At 44.8% G+C, this 26742-nt stretch overlaps 1 protein-coding gene across 1 annotated transcript in view; it reads left to right on the forward strand.

Moving 5' to 3' along the window:
* Nucleotides 1–23592, forward strand: part of RTN4R (reticulon 4 receptor) — a 73173-nt gene extending 49581 nt beyond the window's left edge. Inside the window, exon 2 of the mRNA XM_032199273.1 lies at nt 21842–23592. Coding sequence (XP_032055164.1) covers nt 21842–23268 — 1427 coding nt within the window. The 3' untranslated portion in view covers nt 23269–23592. The remainder of the gene's footprint in view (nt 1–21841) is intronic.
* Nucleotides 23593–26742: the final 3150 nt, after the last annotated feature.

A 26742-nucleotide genomic window follows, 5' to 3' on the forward strand; every position in this document is an offset into this window, starting at 1 on the left:
CCATGACCTCAACCTCCAGCTTCTTCTGCACCACGCCCCTTGCAAAACCTCTCAAAGGCAATTTCTGTGCTGACGCAGACTCGTATGCTTGGATTCTGTGCCTCTAACCCAGCCATCAAGATGCTCCCTCAGTGCTTTATTCTGAAGTTTATGCTCAATCTGTAAACAGCAGGATGCCCTTAGTCAGACAAGTCTTCACTGGGCACAAGTACCTACAAGCCAGGGCCACATCCCAAGCATCTTCTGAGGCTTCCAGATCTGGCTTAGCCTGCTTGAGCAGCTGTGCTGCAGGAACTGATGCCATAGAGAAACTCATAGCTGTGGTCTCTTCTCTGCTCCCACCTGCTCTGGAGGAGGAGCTCTCTTGGTTTATTCCTGCTTTTCTACTTCTTGTCAGGCAATAGCATTTTGCAGGGACCTGCCAGCAGATTCCTGGGGATGACTGTTCTCCGCAGCTGGATATGGGTGCAAACGAAGAGCAGGAAAGTCCTGGAGGGCATTTGCCTCATGTTCTCAGACATCTCTTTCATAGGCATGATGCTCAGCACAGATGCTGTGCATTAAGAAGGAGCAGAGTATGCCATCAGCTACCTGCACAAATGACTCAACTCTGCCTCTGCTTTTGAGGCTGCCCATAGCCAAAGCAGCTGTCTGCAGGGTCAGGAGACATCAGAGAGGAAGGGCTGCAAAGCAGCACAGTGTCTTATGGGACAAGGCCCACACAAGTTCTTACTGAAGGAGGTGTCACTTCAAAAAAGATGGATCAGATGAGCATGGATGTGTACATCTAAGCTGGTGCTCCAGTGACATATATTTGACCAAACATGGGTATCTATGTCTAATCAAGTCATCTTTACTCCCCAGAGTGATGTTTCTCCTTCTAAATTCTTGCACCTGCTCAACTAAATTGTGTCCCAGAGTCTGTTACCCAAACTGATCGGCTCCCCTCCCCCAAATTAGAAATAATGAAATGCAGCTGCAAACATCATCTAATCTCTAGGATCTGTGGTGCACAGCAAAACCATGTCCAGATCACAACTGGGCTATAAAGAAAGGGAAACAGAACCTCCTAAGATTTATAACTACTACCGATTGTCTCCAGGACTATTTGTGGGATCCCAGGCCTTCACACTCTCCATAGTAACCCCCAGCCAGCCCCCAGCATTGCTGCTGCAGATGGGAGAACTTCTGCTGCTTCTGCAGCTGGCACCAGGTCTGTAAATCACAGCACCCCCTCCTGCCTGCCTGGCCTCCCTAAGAGTACTTAAATCAACCCTAAATGAGCTCTTTTAAGAAAATGTAGGCAATCAGCAATGAATTATTGTGAGGCACAAGGGCTTTCTTAAAAGCAATGAGCACTTATTGGTCATCTGGACTGCAGAAGGCACAGTCCTTTAAATCAAAACTTGTAGGTCAGACAAAGCAATGCCTCTTTCTGTGCTTCCTTAAGCAGAGGTTGCCTCAGTGGGTTGTCAGCATTTTCCTTCTTCCCCTCTGTCCTTTCAAACTATCCTCTTCAATATGATTCCTGTGTGTTCCTCTTCCATTTATCAAATGTGCTTTTATTAGCTGATTTTTAGTCTGAAGCTACTCTGGCTTTGGCTCATTTACAGAGACCTTCTGAAGGGCTTTACACTTTGCCCCATTTGGAGCCACAGTGAGGCCAGCTACAGCTAGGAAAGTCTGAAAAATAGTGCCCTGTTGCTGGACAAAGTGGTGCTGCTTGCTTCAGGGGTGCTGCAGTTCAGTAGCCTGGCATTGGGCCTTTCCTCATCCACTACACTTGCAAACAACAGCTACAAATCTCAGCTTGGAGATGGACCTAAATTCTCAGAAAACAGACTGTTTGGGACCTTTTCATTTGCCCCCTTCTCTGTGAAGCTATGGGAGATAGATAAATGAGTTAATGTTTTCATCTTCTTTGCCAGAAAAAAAAAAAAAAAAAAAAAAAAGGAAAGAAAAGAAAAAAAAAAGCCTTCAGAAAAAAAAACTCCACTGAACTCCTGAACACAGAAATTGACCTTAAAAAAAAAAAAAAAAAAAAAAAAAAAAAAGCTAAATATCTGGACTATTGCCTCCAGTACTTCTGGGCTCCCCAGTACACCAGGGACATACTGGAGTGAGTTTAGAGGAGGGCTACAAAGATTGTTAAATGACTGGAGCACCCGTCGTACAATGATAGGCTGAAGGAACTGGGTCTGTTTAGCCTGGAAAGGAGGAGACTGAGGGGAGAGCTCATTAATGTATATAAATATCTGAGGGCAGGGTGTTAAGAGAATGGAATCGGTCTCTTTTCAGTTATGCCCAGCAACAGGACAAGAGGCAAGGGGCACAAAATGAAGCACAGGAGGTTCCAGCTCAATGTGAGGGGGCACTTCTTTACTGTAAGGGTGATAGAGCACTGGAACAGATAGCCCAGAGAGGATGTGCAGTCTCCTTTTCCAGAGATATTCAAAACCCGCCTGGATGCCATCCTGCCCAAGGTGCTCTGGTTGATCGTGCTCTGTGGGGCGGTCGGACTAGATGGTCTTCAGAGGTTCCTTCCAACCCTGCCCATTCTGTGTTTCTGTGATTCTGTGATCTTAAGATCAGTGGTAAAACTTGAAAATCAGCAAGAGTTCACAGAGACCTCCCTGTCTTGATGTCTAGGCAGAGGCTTGGGGGGGAGCACCTTCCCCTTCCCCTCCCTCCATTTGCCTTCCCTGAGCTGTACAAGTGAGGGGGGCGATAGGATCAGAGCAGTCTAAGTGTAACATGAAGGCAACACATTCATCATCAGCCTGATCTGCTCATTTCCATGTTGTGTGGTGGCAGTGACAGCTCTGTAATCTCACTTTAGAAAGTCATTGTTATGGGTCATATTCTGTCAAGGAAACCACAGGTAATGTTTTGACTTCCTTATTTGAATTTCCCTAGTTTAAAAGCATGTCAGAGTTCTCCCTTATTTTGTATGCAATGTTAATGTCAAGAGAGTCGTGATAAAATGTCATCCCTCCCCAAAATATTTTTCCTGCAAGTGAGAGAGCAGCTTAGTTTCTGAACAAGACTGGGGCAGTTTTAGGGTGAATAAAAGTGGAGCAAAGGCTGGAGTTTAGTATGGGAGAGAGGCTGCAGTAGCAGTGGTAGCACACAGTGTTATGACAGCTGCTTGGAAAACAATGTCTTGGGAGAAAAGGATGTCAGGAGTTTCCTCCGCAGCCCTCAACTACCTCTCTCTCTGACATATTTTCAACAAAACATTTATTAATTTTTCTGCAACATGAAGTCAGCCATATTTGGTGGCGGACTTTGAAGATATTTCTCCAGCCTCAGTCACTCCAGCAGCACCAAGTCCTCCCACCTGCAACGCTCAGAACCGTATGATATGTGATAAATAGGGTAGACAAGCTATCCCTGCTGGTCACAAGTTCTTCTTGACTCTGCCTGGATGAAGTTCTCATTTTGAGGGTTCAGGTGCCTGAAACTGCCCCAGTTTCTTTGGAGTCTTCCCCAAACCATGAAGACACCATTTAGCAACACACAAGTATAGCTTTAAGCTTGTGAATTTGACAGTGAGGTGCAGTTAGACATGTTTGAGTTATGCAGGGCGCCAGGTCTATGAGGAGACATACTGTGATGCTCCTACATCATCATTATCAAATGACAGCAGTGGTGTTTTTTGCCAGAATTTGATGATTTTAAACCTGTACATGGGATCTCATGGCTCTGCCCAAGATATATGTGCCTTGGACCAGTCCTGAGGAATGGCTCCTCACTTGTGGCAGATGTGTGAGACCACCATTTTGCTCTGGGATCTCACCAGTTTTCAGAGCATGCTGAGTGTAGGCAGGTTGTGTGAAAAGCATTTTTGTGTGATCCCATGATGAGAGCTTCAGCTGGTATTCTAAAGAGTGGTCTTCTTGGCTGTTGAGAGATCACATTTTTTATGCAAAGGCTTTGCATTCTACTTTTTAAATAGTCTTTCTCTTTTCCTAGGCTCCCCCTCATGCTCTGTCCACAGTTTGTATTAAATGTATCAAAAAATATTTTGTACTACTTAAATACAAGAATACTTCAGTTCACTTCTTCATTTCTGCAATAGCAGTCAATCCATCAGCATCTACTTTTTTTGGAGAGTGACATGTTTCACCATCCTCTCTAACTCATTTCTTCCAGAGTCCTCCTGGTATACCAATGCTGTGATTGTGACTAGCATGGCACTGATAGCATTGACTTGTTGTTTCTGGTCAGCCTGGATTTTTGGAGCTGGTGTAAACTCTTCTTGTAGTCTAAAGCTTTTTCTATTTCTAATGTCAGAGTCACTGGAGAGGCCGTGTTCTAAAATGTCAAAGTATTTGTACTTTCTTTTGGGGATAACGGGTCAGTGACTTCATCAGGTGTTCAGCTCAGACCATTTCTCTTAAAGGTTGGTCCTTCTCAGTGCCATGATGGTGCATTCATTATTTCAAATTTCATGCAAATATGATTTGAAATGTTCATACTGATCTTAGGCAAATCTGTGATACCTTTGCTTTACTTTGCATATTATTTCAGACAGTCCACAGAGAAAGGGTGATGGATGGTAGTTTTACACCAGGGCCCCACTGACCGATCAAGAGAAGGGTGGGTGAAGCAGATACAGAAGAGACAGAGGTGACAATGTATTCCTTAGGAGGATATGTCACAGGTGTGGAAGATGACATGGAATCTTCCATTCCATCAAAGCCAATTCAGTATGTGCTTTAAAATACCACACATTTTCAGAATCTTCTGTAACCATCAAAGCCTTTTGTTTTATCCTCTGGGAGATTCTTCTCTTGGATTAGGTAGTTTATAGTAACTCAGACGTTAAAATGCTGATTTTGCAGCTATTGTATGTCATTTGTTTCCTTTGCTAGGTTGTTTGTTTCTAGATATGATCTGATCAATGTCTGTAGAATGTAAATTTAAATGAGTGGTCTCATGTCTTATGGTAGCTGACATCTATTTATTTATATATGTGTTTAATTCTTAAATCAGTGTCGTGTATTAATTTATTAATTTCTATGGACAACTTGCAAGGCTGTGAAAATCTCAGATGCACCAAAGCTTATGAACATCTTAGCAGAAGGCTTAGTTGCAAGTGTTTTTTGATTTCTTTCTCATTTAGATTCCTCCCCTTCTTCCCCCCCCCCAGTGTCTTTCAGCCATGGACTTCCCTTGTGACTGTTGGGAATGGCTGAACTTCCTTCTAGGCATGTGGGATTTGTGTGGTTCTGAAAGCTGTAGGTCTGTTCCTCCTGATATTGCAGAAACTATTTTGCCAGCATTAGAAGAATTGCTTTTTTTTTTTTTTTTTTTTTTTTTTGGTGCAATAATTCTGCTATCAAACATTGGCTTCTTTTTTTTTTTTTCTTTTTTCTTTTTTTTTCCAGAGGTTGCAATGTTGCCTTGTCTGTTTTCAGTTGCTGTTTTAAGTAGTCAGGCTTCCACATTTGCCTTGAATTATCTTCTCCCTGTTTTTTGAAGGTGCTCAGTTTAGAAATGATTTTAAGTGCACTTAGTCTCTCTCTTTCTCAGAGTTTTGTCTCACACTTGCTTCTCCTCTGGAGAGAAATTTTCAGTGCGTCATGGGACCTGACTTTCATTGTTGTTATTTCACAGACTTCTCGGACTGCAGCTGGTTTGCATTGGCAAATTTCAATGAAGTTCTAACTCGTGTGGAGCAAAGCTGGGGGGGACCTTTATTACAATCTGTCATGGCATGAGATTATTTTTACCTCTAAAAGGTAATGTTTTGATGTCCCTTTTTTCCAAACATTTCTTTGATCTCTGGAAAATCTCTTTTTGTGGAACACCACATCCTTCCCTTCCCTTGAATAAGGATGACAAAAAGGAGGCACAAGAAAATTCACCTCTGGTACTGTGCTGGTCTGAGTGATGGCTTCAAATCCAGATGCTCTGTCCCAATTTGAGGCAGAAATTGAGCTGGGAGTATTATGTGCAAAAGTTTCTGGTTTTATTTTGTCCAGCTCTTTGCAAACAACATGCCTAGGATTGATCTAGGGTTTTGGTTTACTTCCTAATTTCAGCTCTGTCTTGATGTGGGTACCAGATTGACTGCATTGGGTAGCCTGCCATTGCACAGCTCATTTTTGGGGTTCAAATTTGAACTAGAGAGGAGGAACAATATATTTATCCCTGTGGTCTTCCCATGTCTGCTTGTTGGTTAGCCTTGCTGTAGTGACTGGTGGGACAGTCCTGCTTCTTCTGCTCAATTAATTTATCATGCTACACTGCTTCTTCCTGTGTTTTTCCAGGATTCTGCAGCCCTAAGGACACACAATTAAGACATTTCAGCCTATGGACATAACTGGTCCTCCAAGTTCACCTATGGATATGGATTCTCCTTCTTTTGCCACTTCTATAACTTTCATGTTGTTTTGGTTAAGCAAAAACATCACACCTGTTGTAACTGCAATCAATAATAACAAACATATTCTTTCTGATAGTCTCTTTGAGCCCCAGGCAAGAACTAACATTAGGCAATGCAAGCACAGAGCACAAATTCAGTCCCAAGTAAACCATCTTCCCTTCAGTCATTATCAGCCATCATCTTGCAACTCTGTCAATTCTTCAGATATGGCCTTTCCCCCTTCACTCTGATTAGTTGGAAGGCTGATCATTTCCCCAGAAGTAGCTGCATTTTTTTAGCCTATATCAATATTCCACTTCTTCCACAAATGTCCTATCATTTTTCTAACCCCACTAAAGCTGAAAGACTCTCCAGCTTAGCAGGGGCAAATTTAATTAACCCACTATTTTCTCCCTCCCACATCTAGATCATTCATGAAAGTGTCTAGTGAGTCTGGGTCTAATGGTGGCCCTGATTGCCTAGCACAGCACACATCCTCCTCTGGATACATCAACCAGTTAACATTAAGCTTCAGTTAGGATCATTCAGGCAGTAGTAGTCATTCCTTCAATCTAGTATAAATGCCTATTTCATGTGACATGTAAGGAGTGAGTCAGTTGATCCTGTAATGCATCATCCCTCTGCCTGCTGTGCCCAGCTAACTGAGGACGAAGGTACAGGTCTCTGCCTCAGGTCAGTCATCGTGGAACTGTGACAACCAGCTCCCTCACCACACTGGCTTTGTGGGTGAAATAGGGGTACACCAGCAGGCCCCCTTCCAAACCTCTCCATGTGTATTTGGCCAGGAGATCCCCTGGTTGCTGAAGTCCATTAACACCTGCAGATAGATGCATGTGCTCTCACACTGGTAAGAGGTAAGAAAATGTATGTGCCATCAGCTTTGCAGGCAGGTGAGAGGAATTTTGAGAGCTGGTGTGGCCGTTACATTTTAGGTGATGACAGCTCTTGGGGAGGTTTGTTCCTATGCCAGCTACCCTTGTTTCAGAGACCGTCCACTGCTGCTGTTTCACATACATCACTGCTCTCTGTCCAGCTGGAGAGGAGGGGATGCTGCGCTGTGGAAACAGGACAGAGTCCTAGGGAAGGTGAAGAGGAGGACACTGAACATGTTTGATTTCACTTCAGGCCATGGTTTTGAACAAACCGAATCATCAGGCTCCCCCACCCCCAATCCCATCACAGGAAAGCCCAGAAGGACCTTCCAAATCTAGGATTAGCCTGTTCCCTGATAATAGCCTCTGGGCACCAGCAGCTAACATGAGGGTAAAGAGACATGTGTCACCTTCAGCAGGATTTAAACACATATGAGGAGAGAAGAAAGAAATAGCTACTGGATTTTAACATTAGCAAATGTCAAGCCATACATTTGGGAATGGAAAAAACTTAAGTTGACCTCTAGACTGCTGGGAAAGGAGCTGGAGTATTTTGATAATGAAGTGGATTTAGGGATTTGGAAAGTATTATCTCGAGGGTGGAGAACACATGATGGCTTCACTAAAGGAAGCCAGCAGGACCCCAGGCACCATCCATCCTAGGAAGAATAGTGATCCAGAAGATTTTTTTTTAATGTAGAAGCCATGTACAGTTCTGCCACCAGCAGAACCTAGCAGTGCACTCAGCAGCTGACACAGGGACCATGGACTTTTCTGGGGCAGGACACAGACCTTCCTCACAGATGGACCCTGCAGACAACAAACAGTGAGCAAAGAGAAGTGCAAGGCTTTTGTCAAGGCAGAGGAAGACTTACATTTGTGTCAGTGTGAAGAAGAAAGGTTGATGACTAGGAGAGGGATGCAGGCAGGAGACATTTGCTGCGTATAGACAACAGCAGAGATGAGGACAAGGCTGTTACAGAGTCAAGAGGAGATTGCCCTCCTTTGGAAAGGTTCTTGAAGAGCTGGGAAGACACCTTTGCTTGAGGTGATATAAGTTAAGAATTTGACCACAATTTACTCTATTTTGAACCCGAGTGAGCCATGGCTTTTCAGTCTGTTCTGTATGCTTTCCCCAGGTGCTTTGTTTGTCAGGTTGCTGCAGCTTTTTATGCCATGCTATTGCATGGTCCTCTTGACCAAGCTATCCAGCACAGGAAACCATCTTAGACTGTTTTCTCAGTGAAAGGTGGGGGTGAGAAGGTGTCACCCCAGATAATAACTTAAAAGGAAAACAGTAAGTCAGATGCCAAGTGTGTTGAGGAGAAATGGCAGCATCCAAATTGTGAGTGGAAAGAGGCTTCCATGGAGCTGCAGAAGCCTTTCTGACTCTAATCAAGCAGTGTCTGAATCAGTTTACCTCTCTGACAAAGTCCCTAGGGAAAAGAAGGCAAAGACAGAGGTGCCAGAAATTCTAAAATTCCTACATTTTCTCAGAAGAATTCATGTTTTCCCTGTGTGGGATCCGTGCCCAGATTCCCCACACAAGGCTGCAAGGGATTTGCTGAGCTGAGCAGCTTTTTTGGAGCATTGCTACTGGGAGATGGTGGTACTTTGAAAGGTTTATATGGTGAGGCTGGTGCAAAGAGCACTTTTTGAAGCATGTTGGCTGGATAGTGCCCTCTGGAACTGTTAGGGTTTGCTCTCCTTGTCCTTACTGCTGTCAGAAGCTGCACAAGCTGTTTCTCCAAAGAAAGAAGAGCTTGCTTCCACTTTGGCGTGGGATAAGAGAGCAGGAAAAGATTAGAAGATATCTTTTTCTGTCTTCAAATCCTCCAAATATGAATCTCAACCTCTGCTACTGTGACTGTTCATACGCACATGGGTTTTAGTGCAGAAAAGTGGTGGATGAAACCTCATTAGTCTGTTTTGTTTAATTGCAAGTCCAAGAAAGGTTCTGAAAGTGTCAGAACTCCTACTATATGTCTCTTTGATCAGTGAATCCCTTCAAACAATGGCCAAGCCAGCTCCAAATGAACTTGATCTGCGAATCCGGGGGTGTAAATGTAGTTACATCAGCTCCCAAGACAGGATCATGGCTGTTGCTGGTGTACCAGAGAGCAGGCACTTGTCTGATTTACTCTTCTGCCTTGAATTGCATCAGGTTTAAGAAATCCCAAAGAAGGCAACAGTGTCAGAACCTTTTCTGACTCTTTTTTCTCCTCTTTTTTTTTTTTTTTTTTTTTTTCCTCTAGGTTGTAAGACTTGAGATATTTTGCTTGTAAATGTATATATTTCTCATCAGATGCCATTTTGGTGCCTGATGTTATTGCTTTTAACATCAGATATATCCTGTAGGTTTTATTTTTCCAGGTGCATTTTTTTTTTTAATTCTGATATAATTTCTATTTTGCCTATTCCTAATTTGACCAACTTCATCTCTTTTTTTTTTTTTTTTTTTCATTTGTTTCCACTTCAGTTAATTCCTTTGATGTTATGATTCCTTTTTCCCCTAAAATAGCACTTGGTCCTTGGTCTCCATCCTAGTGCTGAGGAAATGAATTAAACAAATAAAGATGGCAAATAAAATAGAAAAAAAAGTTCACTTAGTATCATGAAATATTAATAGCCACTTAATATTAGGGGAAATTAGTCCTGCTGCACTAAAACTGCTATGACTGAACTGCAGGGTGTAAAGTTTGTGTCCCCATGGAGATTTCCAGGTCCCAGCCATAGGATGAAGGTTGTCTTCAATAAGCTTCATGGTTTGGTTCTTTTAATTAAGTAATATGCTTCAGGGCCTGAAGCAAAATGTGCTTCTACAACCTCCCTTTCTAAGACAAGCCTGGCAGTGGGAAAGCAATGTCTCCCTAGCCTGGCATGGGAGAGAAATGCCTTCCCTGCCCGCTGTGGAAGGCAAAGTTTACTGCTTTGACGGAGGGATGGTAGAGTGGTGGTAGAGTGGCAGGAATACCCATTCCTGGAGAAAAAAATGGCTCTTACAGAGTCAGCAGTAAGGAAATCTTCTATTTTCTCTGAAATTATGCTAAATGATTAAGCAAATTGCTGTGAAGTAGCACCTCTGGAGAGGGATGCCCAGCTGAGGTGAGACATCCATCATCCATTAGGAGTGGTTGGTGGAGAGTGACAGTAATCCAGCCATGGATTGATGTGCAAGCCTCCTCCTAAGGACAGTGTAAGAGCACTGTAAAAATTAGCTGACAAGGCCCCATTTCTAATTTCTTATGAATATCAGAAAACCAGGGAAGCCCCAAAGGCAGGAAAGGCCAGTCCCACACTGCTGGTAAAAGCCAGCAAGCTGGAAAACCCAGGAGGAAAGGAAAGGCTGGGCAGGTTGATCTCAGTGCTGTGTGAGAAAAAGGAAATGTTAACATAGGTAGAGATCAAAGGCATAGAAATGCCGTCAGTTTTAACCTGCAGATTTCCCAGAAAATATTCTTAAACCCGAGCTTTTTTTTTTTTTTTTCTTTTCTTTTTTTTTTTCTTTTTTTTTTTTTCCTTTTTTTTTTTTTTTTTTTTTTCTTTTTCCCTTTTTCTCATTTCCTGGGATTGTTTCTAGGGATATTGCTATTGCATGGACTAATGTCCTGGTGTTTTAGATGTGGACAAGAAAAATATTCTTTGCTCATCTATCTGTATTTTCATTATATATTTAGACTTATGTCAGGCACTTGATTTACTTGGTCAAAAATACACTCTATTGAATCAATGGACAGTTATTAAATGGATTAAGAAGCAGGCAGCTAAAAGCTCTCAAAATGCAATTGTTGTAGGAGGATCATTGACAAACAGGCAGCTTGCACAGTATCTTTGCAGGCTTCTGCTTTCCCCCCAGTGTATTTCACTATTTTTATGAATGATCTAGAAAATATATATAAATTAGTTGCCCGTAAAGTTTGTAGCTGACTCAAATTTTGCCATGATAAATAATGATGAAGGCAAGTCTCTAATGCAGAGCAATTGCAATTGCTTGGTAGACTGGCAACAGTGAAACAACATGAATTTTAATACAGCTAAATGCTTGGTCATCCATCTCTGAGAGCAGAATGTAGGGCACTCCGTCAGGCTGGGAGACTGCCTGCTCCAGAGCAGTGACTCTAAAATTGATTTAAGGGCTATATTGGATAACAGGTGATTATGAACATTTAATGCCCTGTAGTGGCAAAATGGATGAACATGATCGCTGGATGAAGAGGGGAAGCTGAAAACAGAACAGGGAGTTTTTATCCACCTTGATTAAAAAACTGGAGGATGTTGTCATCTACTGTAGCTGTAATGAAACCTAATGGCTGAATTGAGGGCTTTTGGCAAGGAAATCTAGTGCAAATTCCTAATGTTATATATGAGGTCTTTGAACTCAGTGTGGATATCTGTTGTAGGAGAAGTGGGTAACTCAGCCAAGCTCCAAGGGCTGGTGGCAGGATCCGCTGCCTCTCATGAGACTGAAGGCTGCAGGCTGGGATCGTTTCCCCATTGTTTGCTTCCTGATTTCCATGCAAACAGGAAGGTGTATCATTAGCATCCTATTGTACTCTTGTTTAGCTTGGCTTCACAGACTCTGCACATCTCAGGGAAATATGTTTATAGAGTTGTGGGTGTCGTGTTTCTTATCTGGCGAGAGTGAATGAGAGAGCTGCATGAGGGCAGGCAAGCATGTCTAATACCGAAACTGCAAAGGAAACAAAGCCAACTCCTGATAAAGACAGCGGCAGTTGAATTTGCACACTTATTAAAAATCAGTCCTGGCTTTTATTTGCGAATGAAAGAATGAGCTATATTACTATGTGGGAATGTGTGCCAGGGAGCTGGGGAGAGCAGCAGGAAGGGATGCCAAGAGAGACAAGATAAAGGAGGCGGTCGATGGCTAGCCTGGGCTGGTTTCCCTGTGCACCAGTGGAGGGTCCAGGTGACCAGGGAATGCTGAGAAAAGTCCTGTGTTTGCATCACAGAGTCTTCTTTAAGACAGCTCGTATTTGATTGCATGGCTCTGATACTCTACCATTCGAGGTGATGACTCATGGGATGGGATGCAAAAGTTTGGTCTTCCAGGCTCGGAAAGGAAAAGGATATAGAAATATGATCCTCAGCCACCCACAACTACCGCTCACATGTTTTCATTTCTAGCTGTTGTTCAAAAAAGTGTTTGTGTTGAAAGTTGAAATTAAAGTGTTCTCTCCATCCCACATTTGCTCCTGAGCGCTTTCTTCAGCTGCAAAGGTTGTCTATGTCCCTGCAGACAATAAAACTGGTTATGGGCAATTTTTAGATTATCTGGAGCTACATTTCCTTCCAGTCTTTCCAAAACTTCCTTCTTTCATTCCACATTATCTGCAGATGCTGGGTCTGTAGCAAAAGTTGACATAGCTGTTATTTTAGGAGAAAACTGAGAAAAATACTGCCTAGTGCAATGGGGCACTTCCAGTGCTGAAGATGTGGGGGTGGGAGTTCCAGCTGCCAGGTGGGGAGCAGTCCCAGATGGCTGGGGGGAGCAGGTGTAAATGCCATCTGCAGCTTTACCTCTCCTGTTCTGAGTCACTCACACACAGTGCTTCCACTAGTGCTGGGTTGATGTGCAGGAAATTCTGCTTCTTTAGTAACAATATTTTGAAGCATTTCTGATATACTTTGAGTTCCTTGAGAGATATAAGTCATCTCAAGAACAGGAGTATACTTCTTTTGGACACCCATTTGTCCCTGATTTCTGACAAATATGACACAGATAACACCAACTGCTGTAGGCCCTGTTGTGATTCACGGCGCTTGTTTTCTCAATTCCTCACAGTGTGAGGATTGCATGGTGGGGATGTCATAGATAGTCCTGGTCATAAAGTATGCTCAGTGCATTCCTTCCATATAGGACTGAAATGAGGGTCTTGGCCATTTTTAAAGCCCTCAGCCAACCTGGGGTTTGCTAGGATTTACTGGGCTGGGTATGGATTTGGTCATAAGACACTTAGCAAAAAACACATGACATTTCTCCCAGGCCGTGAGGAAGGAGCCCACTTCCTCTCCTACTTGCTGTGCTCAGTCTGGCCAAGCTTTGCAATAAATGCACCATTGTGGTTTTGTGTGGTGGTTCAGGACCACAGCAGTTACTCAGCATCCATGACATATGATCAGGTGGATTTGGAGAGTTCAGGTTGTTCCCACAGATTTTCATGAGCATCTGCCTACAGTTGCTCAGTGAGCCTTCCTTCTGATCCTCTTCCTCTTTCCTCCTGCATGCTTGTTTTTTCCTGGGGGTGCCACAGTCATCGTGTCTGCTCCAAATGCCCTTTGCAGTCCATGTGCTTTCACCTTGCCTTTGGACACTTGTAGCTGGGCTTTTTTCTGGCCTCTTGCCTCTCATCTGTCTTCAACATCAAGTATTTGCCTTGGACTTCTCCTTTGTCACAGACTGTCCCCTGCGCTGGATATCTGGAGGTTTTTGCCTTTCCTCCAGCTATTAACATAGAATCTAATAACCAGCATGGCATCCAGCAGGTAGTCAATGTCACCTGCTCAGAGCCAGATCTCTACAGATCATATGTGTTCTGCTGAGTACTGATGCTGGTGTTGTGACTGGCCCCAGGGGAAGCTGTGATGCAGGGACCTTTACAGTCTCACACTGGTGGAGGCACTAGAGAGGGCCAAGAGCAAGGCAAGGCCAAGGCTTTGTGATAAGTCTTCATGAGAGTGGAATATGGCTCTTTTTTTTTTTTTTTTTTTTTTTTTTTAATATATAATTCTGGGCCAAACTGATCCCTGCATGCACTGATGGTGTTTGGAGACTGTTGAAGTGAGATGTGCTCACTTCAACTATGTAGAGGTTTTGCCTCTAGATATGGGACAGAAGGGGAAAATAGAGCTGGAAACAGGACAGGTGGAAAAAACACAGGTTTATTACATCCCATGTGAGAACAGATGAAAATTCTGTTTCTGCAGACTTAGTCCCATGAGGTGAGGTGGCAGAGCATAGGGGTGTAAGGAGTCCTCACTGAATCATGGCCTAGAATATCTATAGGATGTTCCTATGCCTATCCATAGGGAAAAAAAAAAAAAAGTGGTAACTAGATCAGCTTTTTAATGCCTAAAAGAGAAACCCCATATTAAAAGTATGAGGAAAGTTTATTCTTTTTAAGTAAACCATTTTTGAGAAACATCTTTAGCCTGTGTTGATAGGTAGGGGTTACTGGCTCCTTATAAATGTGGACCAGTGCTGCAGATTGGCTTCTGGATCATGGAAGATGATGGAAGATGTCACTGCTTACAACCAACTTGCATTTTAAGATTTGGGCACAACTGTGAACAATGATAATATTTCTGCTCGAAGGAAAGTGGATATTTTGGGTACATGATTTGTTGCAGCAGGGAGTTACATGGTAAAATACATAACCACAGACTAGATGGCAGATGCAATTCAGCATTTATAAATACAAAGTAATGTACACTGGCAAACAGCCCAGATCCTTACCTAAACAAACACAAATATGGGTTCTAAATGAGCTATTGCCACTCAGCAAAGTGATCTTGGGGACTTTGTGGAGGGCTCTCTGCAAACTTCAGCCTAATGCTGAATGATAGTTAAATAGACAACAGAGTGCAGGAACTGCGAGGGACAGAAAAGGACATCTAAAGCTCTGTAGTAAGTCCATGCTGCAGTTGCATCCTGAGTCCTGTCCTCCTACCCCAACAGTGAAGAAAACCTGGAAAAGATGCAGAGAAGTGAAGCAAAAATGTCTGGAGCAGCATTGATGCAATGACCTATGGCTTAGTGAAAACCTGAAAGAATAGAAAGGTTTCAAGGTCTGCTAAAGAGAAGTGAAAGTGGCTCAAGCAGGTCCTGGGCCACTGTTTTTCAATGAAAAGATGCCAAGGCAATGCTCACACCATTTTGTGAGCCTTTCCATCTCCATCTACTCCTGACAGCTGTCTCAGACCAACCCAAATGCCTCTTTGTCTGAGTCAGTGCAGCTTTTCTCATGTTACTGTGTTATAATGAACAGGGCTTTTCTCCTTCTCATTTCCTGGCCTCACAGGGAATTACTAGGCTATAATAATTGGTACAAGTGTTATTGTTATACTGGGACCTAATGACTCCTGTATTTAAATCCCTTGATATTTTCCCCTATAAAGGATTCTCATGACCTTTTCTTTGTGAATCTCTCACACCTCCATGGCTTGCAGCAAATCTTTGAAATTCAGCAGGAGGAAAACCCTCTGGCTATAGGAGACTTTTTTTTTTTTTTTTTTCTTTTTCCTCCTCATGAAATTCATATTCATATTGGCTGAAATATAAACTGTTAAGTATCACCTTTTCCTTCCTTCTCTGATGTTGCTGAGAGAAACACTGGCAAACCACCAAAAGAATAACCCTGCCCAAATGTCAGCTTGAGCCAATGCCGCTGCCAAAATGCTGGGAGCACTGGAGAGCCCCTGGCAGGGATGGGGAGCACCAGCAGCCAGGAGCTGCTTTGGCACCTGCCTGTGAATGGATGGAGTTGCCCTGGTTGGAATTTGTGCTGCACACAGCTCACGTAACAAGTCTCGCAGTTCAGCCCTAAGCAGTGCTGAAGAATCAGTATTCAAACCCCTCTGGAGATTGGTGAGGAGGGAATCTAAGAATTGCACATGATATAGCTCGCTTTTACCGTTTCCCCTTAAAAATGTCCCTGCAATATTAAGTCTGAAAATCACATTAAGGGAGTATGATTTAGGTGGAAAAGATGAACACCTAGAAGTTAGGAAATGGCACATCTATTGCCTGGATGCATTACGGAAATGACCTTTCATTCCTGACCATATTGTATTTTTTTCCACTGAAATTCTGTCTTATTCAGGGTAGAGACTGGATATACCAATGAGCAGAACTGAAGTCACACTGACAAAGAGAATACAGAGTACCACAGTCCCAAAGGTTCATGGATCAAGACGCAATTCCAGAGTGTGTGGGATCAGAGACTGTACCTGTAGAAGATTCTGGTGCCTAAATACTGCTGCTTGGTGCCATTTATGTCACAGCTGGCTGCAGCTGCTGAGCATGGGTCTCCCAGAGGAGCTGTGCCCAATCTTCCAGCTCTCCTGTTGGCATATCATACCCTCAGGTGTGCCTAAGAGGGAATTAGCCACCTATTTTTAGACAGCTGTGATTCAGTACTGGAACAAGGTGTATGCATTTTCGTAGAATCATAGAATGGTTTGAGTTGGAAGGGACCTTAAAGAGCACCTAGTTCTAATGCCCTGCCATGGGCAGGGAGACCTTCCAGCAGATCAGGTTGCTGAAAACCCCATTTAACCTGGCTTTGAGCAATTCCAGGGATGGGGCATCCGCAGCTTTTCAGGGCAGCCTATGCCAGTAGTGGTGTGAGCAGGGACATTGAGCTCCAGCATCATCCCAAGGAGATCAAACTGACTCAGTCACCTGAGCCTGGAGAGCAATTGAGCATACTGGATTAGACGTAGAGCTTCGGTGACCCATGGACTGTTCCCCTCCACAGGGGTGCCTGACACCCCAACATCCCCACAGAGCTGCAGATGCCACAGGACCTGCAGCAACCCCACAATGTCCTGCTGCCAGGTGGCTGTCCGCGGGCGCTTGCCAGCAGAGACCTGTTCTGTCAGTACTTGCTTCAAGTCCTTGGTTCCCCAGAGCTGTAACACTGCTTACTTCTCCCAGGTGGGAGTGATGGCACAGCCCTTCCCCTTTCCCCCCCTCCTCACCTTGCAGCCACTCCAGCTGCACCATCACAAAGTTTGTGATCCTCTCTGCAGCAGAGTGAGGAGGCAGCAACTGGGAGGGAAAATCCAGCCTGGGGTGAGACTCATCTAAATCAATTCTCCTACTTCTTTCACTTCTTAACTCAACTTCAACTTGAAATGAATAAAAGTGCTGCCCTCTTCCTTTTGGCGCACATGCACTCACACTCACTCACGCACATGCAGACCCACCTTTGGCTACAGGGCAGAGCGGAAGACACTGAAGCTGCTTTAGAGAGTGTCTTTCAAAGCCATGCGCTGAATTTCAAACAATACCAGTTGAGAACAGGGAATTAAGCAGCCAAGGTGTTTCTGTACTATAAACAAAGGCAAAATGCTGTGTGCATCAGCAAAAGGCTTTGTATTGTAAAGCACTCCCTTTATGCCCAACCAGGAGAGAATTCAAATGATTATTGACCCTCCACTGTAGGAAAGCCGCATTATAATATCTCCAAATCAATAGAGACAAGTGCAGAGCGGCAGAGAAAGGCCACGGCTCTGCAAACTGCAGAAAATTGCATTTTGCTTTGGCCTCTTAAAAAGTTTGCAAAGCATCTATTACAGGCCCCCGGAGCCTTTTCTTTCTAATTGCCATGTTTGACAATGCGATCGCACAGGGGACTAGCGGAAAGACAGATAATGGACCCACTTTAATTGCTTCCCAGTTCCATGAGTCATAACACTTCTGAGATGGCAAAGGGGAAGTACAGCAGTTTGACTGAAGGAGGTTTCTGGCTTTTAAGAAAGCTCTGGAGGAACAAATGCTAAGCTCAAAGCCAAACTCTTGGAGGGACTGAAGGTTCCAGGTACTGGATTTTCTTTCATCTTCTGCTTTTGACTGGAACTATCCAGTTAAGTTTTAATCATAATCTGGAATGGGTAGGAATGGCTTTTCATCTAAGAGGCATGTTATTCCAAGATTCTTTTCCTCAGGGGCAAGCAGAGCTTAACCCAACATTCCAGGAAAATGAATGATGGTGTTTGCCCATGTCAGCCAGGCTGAGGCATAGTGGGGGTTTTCCTGCCACAGCCCCCTGGATTCCTGTTTTCTTATGCCCTCAGCCAGGGCTCTGCCTATCTGGTGACCTTCATACTCAGAGTAGCACCCACTGGAATCCCTCAGCATCACAAATCCTTGGTCTGTCTCAGGAAGAGCAGGAGCCCACGGCATTCACTCTACTCCTGGCAAGTTTTAAGCTGAGTCTATGTGGTCTTTGCTTGACCACCCTCTGAAGAGCCTCATCCTTCCCCTCCATTTTTTGCCAAGGGAAAAAATGCAGTGTGATATGCAGGACAGTGTTCAGGCTCTGGGCACTGTCAGGCTGTGTCCCTTCCAGAGTGTCTTTGGGGAATATTTCTCAGCAGGAAGGGGCTTGGGTCTGTGATCTGTATTATGACATTGTGCCCCAAAATAGGGGCATGTTTCAGGCTGATAGACTTCAGCCCCAGCAGTGCCAGTTGGCGTAATTCAGTCTTGCAGGACTTGATCTAAAGCAAGAGATTACCTGAAAATACATGGGTGTAGTCCAGGCAGACAGTAAAAAGCTCTGCTGTGCTCCAAGCCATCCTAAATCTGTGTGGCTTAATTAACATGTCCTGATGTCAAGTCTTAGCAATCTTCTTGTCCCAGGACCCTGCCCTGTGCTCATCCCATTCCTAAAGTAGTCACTCACTTAGCAACTGGGCAGTCAGACCCAGGTAATATTTGCTTGGAATGGGACAGGTGAAACTATCCTGGTGCAAAGTCTTCATGCCTCACAGCACTTGGTGGGTTCCGCAGATGGGGCACGCCTAGCATGAGGAAGTTACCCGTTTGGACCTTGAAACGCCAGTGATGGAGAAGCTCCTTGGAGTAGCAGGGACAGGCCAAGGCACAGTCTCTCCAGTCTCTGCTACAGGACTGGGAATAAGGGGGCTGCAGCATCGCCTTCACTTCCCAAAGCTGCTTGTGGTCTGCACCCACACCTGTGCTTGCTTCAAGCCTTGCACTGGCTGGACACTCTGGTGCCTGCTGGGCACTGAACTTCAGCGCGGCTCAGCCAGGACACAGCTGAGCTGCACAGCAGGAGGGAAACTGGAAAAAAGCTTTAGGGGGTGATTGACAGCAACTGTCTCTGGTGGAAAGAGCTCATCCGAGCAGCTCATGAACACCAGGTCCCTAATTAAAGCACACAGGCTAGCCCTGACTGTAATTAATTTCCCTGTGCTGCTCCACTGGCAGCCAGCTATCAGTGCCACTGACTCACAGCTCCCGACAGCTGCAGAGGCAGCAGCAGCAATGGGAGAAAAAAAGGGAGAAGGATTTGCTCCTTTCCTTCTGTTCCTTTGTGCTGGGGAGAAGCTGTAGCATGTCTTGAGCTCTGCAAACACCCAAAAGCTGAGACAAAACTTGGCTACTTAGCCCTGGAAGCTCTGCCTGTAAGAAAGGGGCACACTCTGCGTACAACCATCAAGTGATGCAGAGGGTGGAGGAAGAGGAGAGCGTGGTTGTCTGGAAGGGCTAGCACAGGCCAGGGTGATATTCACATGCATCCCTTGTTCTCTGCTGGCTTCTTCATGTTCTCTCTTTCTCTCCCCATGTATACATATATTTATTATGCACTTGCCTCCCTTGTCTGGAACTAGACCAGGAGTACTGTCACTGTGATTCCTCTCCCATAGGAATGGTGCTTTGCATCCATTCTGCTGTGAACATATCACATGTTTAAGGTGTGTGGATGCATCTGGGTTGTGGTTGGATATTCCCTGAGTAGGCTGCAGCTCCTGTGGTATTACCAGGAGCAGCTGGGAAGAGCCATGGAGTCTGCAGTGGTGCCCACAGGCCAAAAGTGGTCCTGCTGGAGCGTGTCACATAGCTGCAGTACCACCTGGGTCCCCATCATCTGAATCATGGAAGAGGCTCCGGAAAGGTGTGTTTCTCTGGCTGCAGTTTTTCATTATCAGCTGGAGAGGAATTGTGCTGGTCAGGAGGATGCTGACATTGTTTTAATTTCCCATGAAGCTCCTCTTGGTGTGACATGTCTCCAGCGGGGGATTTCAGTTGTCTCGTGTTACTTTACTCCATACAGTGGGACATGATATGTCAAAACATGACAGCCAGAATGTGTCATAATACTGCTCTCAACACACTGCCTTCCAGGGATGCTCAGCAGCTAATAATATCAGGCTCAAATTATCTCAGCATGCTGAGCTGTTATTTTTTCTCCCATGTGAACGATGATGTATAGGAGTCTCCTGTCTATATTGGACTGTTGGATCTCCACAGATTTATTAGCTGCGCTTGATGAATTATTTTTACTAGAAGGAATCTCAGGCCTAGATCCCAGCCTTTCGTGACAGAAAAGTGACTTTACTATCTTGTCTTCTCTTCTTTTTCCTGGATTTCTGAACTCTGCTATTCTACCTTAAAGTGTAATGAGGCATCAAAATGCCTAAACAAACATTTTCAGTCTTTCAAGGAAGAGAAAACCTCCCACAGCTGCTGTTTGTGCTTGGGCTGGGGCTCCCCAGTGACTGGGAGGAGTGTATCCCTTTGCCAGAGGTGCTGTAATGAGCTGGGAAGGAGACACACACATCCCTGGTCACACATGGTGTTACACAAATGGAGCATCCCGCTGCTATGGCTGCTGCCCATTTGTTTTAGCTTCAGTATGTGGTTTAGAGGCAGAGATTTAATTACTTGCTGCTAATTGCTGGTAAAGCATTGTTGAAACTGGCTTCATTCACACCAACTCTTTCCCAGGTCCCCTTTCAGAAGCTGGTGTTGGCTGCACGCCTCTGCCCTACCTCTGCCCATCTTGCAGGCCCCTCCCAAACATGCCTCAGATGTGAGGAATCCAAATACTTCACTGTGATTCGAGGCCCCATGGTCCCTTGCAGTCCAGCTCCTGGGAAAGCAGGTGGTTATCACCATGAAAAAATGTTCCTCTCGGGGGCTCTTTAACCCCACTGGGTTGCCTGTTCTCTTGGGATGCACAAAACCTGCTTCTGCCTTGTAAGCTTTGAGGAATCTCTGAATTAAGGCTTGTACATGATTTCCTCCAAGAACAGCACTGCCCTCTGGAAAACTCTCTCTTTTCTCCTCTTCCTCAGTGGCACAGATTCAGAGGGCAGAAGAGGAGAGAGGAAGGGAAGCCCAAATGTGTGGTGTAAAGGTCTGACTACTGAAGGATGCTCTTGGCTCCAAGGCCTTTGCAGGCAGGTCTGACCTGTAAGTTATTCTGAGAATCCCTTGCAGTTATTTCTTGCAGAAAGACTGGATCAATCAGAAATTGTTCATGGAAAGTCACAGAAGCCTTATCTTACATTTTGAGTGCAGGCAGGCAAGGAGCTGGTCGCACTGGATGGGACACAGAGTTGCCTAGCACAGCTCTGCCACTGCAGGTGCTTTCTCACAGCCCGGACTGTGCTAAAGGTGCCTGTGACAGAGACAAATGGCCCCTGAGGAGACAGCCCTTTTGCTCAGAGGTAAGCTCCTTAGAACCAGGCTTATTTTAGACATGCATTCAAGACCTATGATGCAAATACATAATGACTATCACTTACTTTTGTGACCAAAGTCAGAGGTCTCCCAAGTGCAAAAGGCCAAGGAAGTGCTCAGGATTTCTCTCTCTGAGTGTGTATTGCTTTTAACTATTGTGCTAAGCGGTAGAACATTTTTAATTCTTCATTTTAACTGTTTGGCTCCCCTGGCATATGTTGTTTGTGGTTAATGTCAATGCATTTAGAAGGTTGATATTCATGCTCGTCTATTAGTTGCAGAGAAAAGTGCTCTCCCGTGACCCTGGCTAATTTGCATACTATTTTTGTTGTCCTTTAGGAAGCAAACTGCTGATTTTGGTGCTTTGCTTGAACATCCAGTCAGAAGTGGAGTCTTGCCCTGGGGCGTGTGTATGCTACAGCGAACCGAAGATTACAATAAGTTGTCAGCAGCAAGGACTGACAGCAATCCCCACAGAGATACCCATCCAGAGCCAGCGCATCTTCTTGCACAACAACAAGATAACCCTTGTGAGGTCCACCAGCTTCACCTCCTGTCGCAACATGACGATTCTTTGGATCCACTCCAACAACATCAGCCTCATTGAGCCTGGAGCTTTCTATGGACTCAGCAAACTGGAGGAGTTAGATCTCAGTGACAACACAAACCTGAAGTCTATCAATCCTGTCACATTCCGTGGTCTTGTTCACCTCCACACCTTACATCTGGACCGATGTGGGCTCCTGGAGCTCTCCACAGGGCTTTTTCGGGGATTGTTTTCCTTGCAATATCTCTACCTTCAGGATAATAATCTACAGAACCTGCTGGATGACACTTTCATAGATCTCGCAAACCTCACCTACCTGTTTTTGCATGGTAACAAAATCAAGAGCTTGTCAGAGAACGTCTTTCGTGGGCTAATCAACCTTGACCGTCTGCTTCTGCACCAGAATAGAGTCAGCCTGGTTCACCGCCGGTCTTTCCATGACCTTGGGAAAGTGATGACCTTATATCTATTTAACAACAACCTGACCGTGCTCACAGGGGAAACCATGGCTCCTCTGGTGTCCCTCCAGTACCTGCGCTTAAATGGCAACCAGTGGATCTGCGACTGCCAGGCTCGATCCCTCTGGAATTGGTTTAGGCAGTTTAAAGGATCGTCCTCGGAGCTAGAGTGCCACCTTCCCCCCCATCTGGCAGGGAGAGACCTCAAAAGGCTGCAGAGCTCTGATTTGGATGGATGCGTCGACTCTTTCAACCAGATTCGAACAAGTGTTTTTAGCACTAAGACCAGGTCTGGTAAACTGCCCACTGGGAACCCCCCTCTCAGCTCTCATGATGGCTCTGTGAAGTGCTGCCAGCCAGAAATGGATAAATCTTTTATATATGAAGCTAAAGGCAAGTCAGGTCCTTCCCACAGCAGCCGACCATCCTCCAACAACCCTCTCAAGGATAAGGAGAATATGTCCAAAACCAAGTACATTGAGACAGACCGTTCCAAAAACAGCAGCAACAAGCAGATAAATGATTCCCCTTTTGGGACCTTCCCCAGCATTGTAGACCCTCCAATGACCAAGTTGAAACCGGAGTTTCTAGAGCCTATTGAACCTTCCACAGTCCCAACCAAAAAGAGGCAGGGCTGCTCTAAAAAGAACAAATCAAAGGCCCAGTGCCGCCTCACCCAGCAAGGAAACAGCTCCACGTTACAGCTCAGCCTAAGCCTTTTGATCCCTCCCTTGGTGTGGAGCTTACTGTTATTCTGCTAAAATTAACTCTTTTCCTGGGTTGATGACACTTTAATACAAGACTTTTGCTGACCTCCATAAATGTTACAAACAAAAGCAAACTACCATCCACCCTGAGAAAGCTTTGTTACACAAAAGTTAACTGGATGCCTTTATAAAAAACAAACAAACAAACAAAAAACAAGACAAAAAAAAACCACAAAAGACAGACACCGAGATGTACATAATTTATTTGTCCTGAAACCTGTGAATTATACCTTTGATCTTCGGAACTGCACTTGCCCACAAAGCAGCTTTTGCTACAGCAGATGATAAAGAAATATGGTTTATTTACAGGAAAAAAAATGTGTAAGAAATGCTCTGAAAAGAATGTCTAAAATTTGTTTGTAACTTGACATCACACTGAACAATATTGCAGGTTCCCATTTGCAGAGGTAATGAATTTGATGCTGTTTTAATCCTATGTTTATGAATATTGCAGTTTTTCCGTATTCATTCCATCACACCATGTTTACGGGCAGCATTTGTTAAAGAATGCTACCTTTTCCTTCACAAGATTGCAGTATATATAGATATGCATTTTATTTTACTTGTGTACAAGTATACAAAAAATATAAAATAAAGATTTCTTTTTCCTAAGTGGTTGTCTTCTGCAAGGGATGAAGTATGCTAACTGACTAAAAAGCTGAAAAATTAAAAGGGTGTTGAGTAATCCCTGATCTGAAGGCAGGCTGAGCATTTAACATGACAGTAATAAATAAGATATACCCAGCACAGTTATGCAAGCTTTAATTGGTGCCAACAAAGGGTTTCTTTGCACAAAACATGCTCTGCTGATGCTCCTGCTTCCCTTTGAACTGTCCAACATGCTCCCCCAACACCATTTATATTTCAAGATGCTCAGAATAGCAGGAAATGTTAGCCCAGCCCCTCGAAGCTGAGGACTCCAGGTTGCAGGTGGAGGTAAACTGTCCCAAGAAGTCAGACAGGAACATTTTTCTTCTGCCTGCACAGATGACTAGACTAAGCTCTGTGAGTAATGAATCAGAAGGTGGTTGCAGAGCACAGCAGCGCTCGGGCATGGATTTATGAAATGAGGTGTGACTCCAGACATGCAGCTCCTAGCCTGGCAGCTCAGGCCACGCTGTCTGTGCCAGAGAGCTTGCATTCATTTGTGGCTGTGCCCACAGTGGTGCTTCATGTGATCGCTGTGCAAGTGACTTCATCTTCTATATGACTCCCATCTTTGACCTCAGCATGTTATGAAAATAAATCATCTGATGTCTGGGTGTCCCCATATCACATCCTGGGCCATGAAGGACCTGTTTAGGTCTAGCTGTGTGTTCCATGCACAGAAGACAGCCCACTGTGCACTCCGTAGGTACGCAAGCTTATGGCAGGGTTGTGCAGAGAGTGTGCCAGGAGTTCACGTTCCTTATTAAACTGTGGCTTTTGTTCTGTGCTCCTCTCTCCAGGAAGAGTGTTGTGGTATTGTTCTCTATACATGCAAGACCAATCTGTCATGCACATGCTATGCTAAACAAGAATACTTCGTTCTCACATGTTAACCAGATAAGAGCAAGAGCTGCGTCAAGGTCCTAGAAACATGTGCTAGAGGACTCTGTGTGTAAGTGAAGATGAGGGTCTCCAAGCTGCCTGGGCTGCACTGAGGTTTGCAGCACGGGGACTGGTGCTCAGTTTCCTAGAACAACTGCACATGGAAGAGGGAGGGACCATCACAAGCCAGGAGAGAAGGACAACAGTACAGCTAGCACTTAGTCCAAGCCCTGCTCTAGTCACGAGTAGTCACAAAGAGGGGAGATCAACCATGGGAAGGAGCAAGGGTGGCTGTCATGGTGCATGCTGTTAAGCTGGCGTGACAGTGTCTGAGACCCACCTGCAACAACTTCACAGGGTTTTGCTGGGTACCTTCACTGTCTGCCACAGCCAGTTTCCACCCCTGTGAGTGACAGGAAGATCAATGCCCAAACAGTTGCAGTTGTGATCTGTCTCTTCCAAATCCATCACCGGGCCTGCCAAAAAGATGTGGCAGAGACCCATGCTGGTCAGCAGCTCATTCTTGGCACTGAGACGGGGACTGATCTGCCAGTACTAGGTGTATCACTGGGCAAGAGATGCTGTGGAGCATGGCCCTGGGATCACAGCAGATCTGCTGCCATACCAGCTCCATGACCTTATTTCTGCAGATAAGCCAGGTGGTTTTCTGTTCAAATGCATTGTTCAACCCGAAGGATGAAGCAAGAAGTCAGTGCCCTGTGCTGGGATCCCCAAGTGCCTTGACAAGCTAGATATGGCCTTGACAATCCCTGTGCTTGCATGCTTGTCCAGTGTTCATACACATGGGTGAGTGATCATTACATCACCAATTTCACTCTGCCAAACTATGTTGGATTTCTCCCCTTCACACCAGTACTGGATGTTTTCTGGGGGTCCTGCATGCCCAAAGCAGGTTCTATCCTCTCCTACACATCCAAAGCATCTTTCAGAGTACTGAGGGGTTCAAATTTACAGCTGAAGTGGAAGCACAGTAGCAGAGAGCAGCTCAGCCTGGCTTGGCCACAGGATCAGCAGCACTTCAAAGCCCAAAAGCCAGAAGAACTGCCAGATGCTGTGACAGGTTATTGTAGAAACTTCCATTTTGGTCACAGCCTCAGGTTCCACCACAGTTCTTTTTGAAATAGTTTGTAAACGGTGAGTCTTGCGGTCAAAATGCTTGGATGGATACCTACAGATCTATGGGCATGGCGAAACCAGATGAAGTGGCAAAAGCCAGAATGAACCTGAGCTAGAAAGGACAATGGCTGCACGTAGTGGCGTTTCCCCATGACAAATAAATGGGCCCTGAACAGAACTGAGATTTGGGGTTGTCTGTGCCCAAATCAGTATAATGGGTACTTCAGTTTTAATGCTCCCTGTGGTTAACACAAAGCAGACAAGCACATTACTATTGCTTACCCTGCATGGACTGGGAGTTCCTTTAAGCCAACCCAGTGACACTCTTCCTGCTTTCTAGAGCCTGACTCTGCCATGCTTTCAGTGGCTCATAGGACTATACATTGGCCATAAGCCCAGAAGAATCCCTTGTGCTCATTTCCTAGATTTCCTACTGTCCAGATGCCAATTTCTCTGTTTACAGACACCAGAAGGCCATTTGAAAGACATTTTATTGAAGAAGGGGGTGCAGTGGACAGCAGGAATACCTGTAGGATGTTTGAAGAGTGAGAGGGTGAGCTCTGACTTAGGTGAGGGTGGGGTGTGTGTGAAGAGGGCAGTCTCCTTTTTTTTTTCTTTTTTTGTGCTTTGCTGGGGCTGGCACAAGACTTCCAGATGTGCCTAGATCTATTTTATACTTAGATGTCACTGACTTAAGTGGAATTTACCCATCAGGGCTCGGGAACTTGTTGACTGTTCCCCATATCACGATGCCTTCTCTCTCTTCCTTTCTTGCTGTTCAAGTCACAGTCAATTTTCTGC

This window comes from Aythya fuligula, chromosome 17 (assembly GCF_009819795.1).
Source record: "Aythya fuligula isolate bAytFul2 chromosome 17, bAytFul2.pri, whole genome shotgun sequence".
In the NCBI taxonomy this organism is placed as follows: domain Eukaryota; kingdom Metazoa; phylum Chordata; class Aves; order Anseriformes; family Anatidae; genus Aythya; species Aythya fuligula.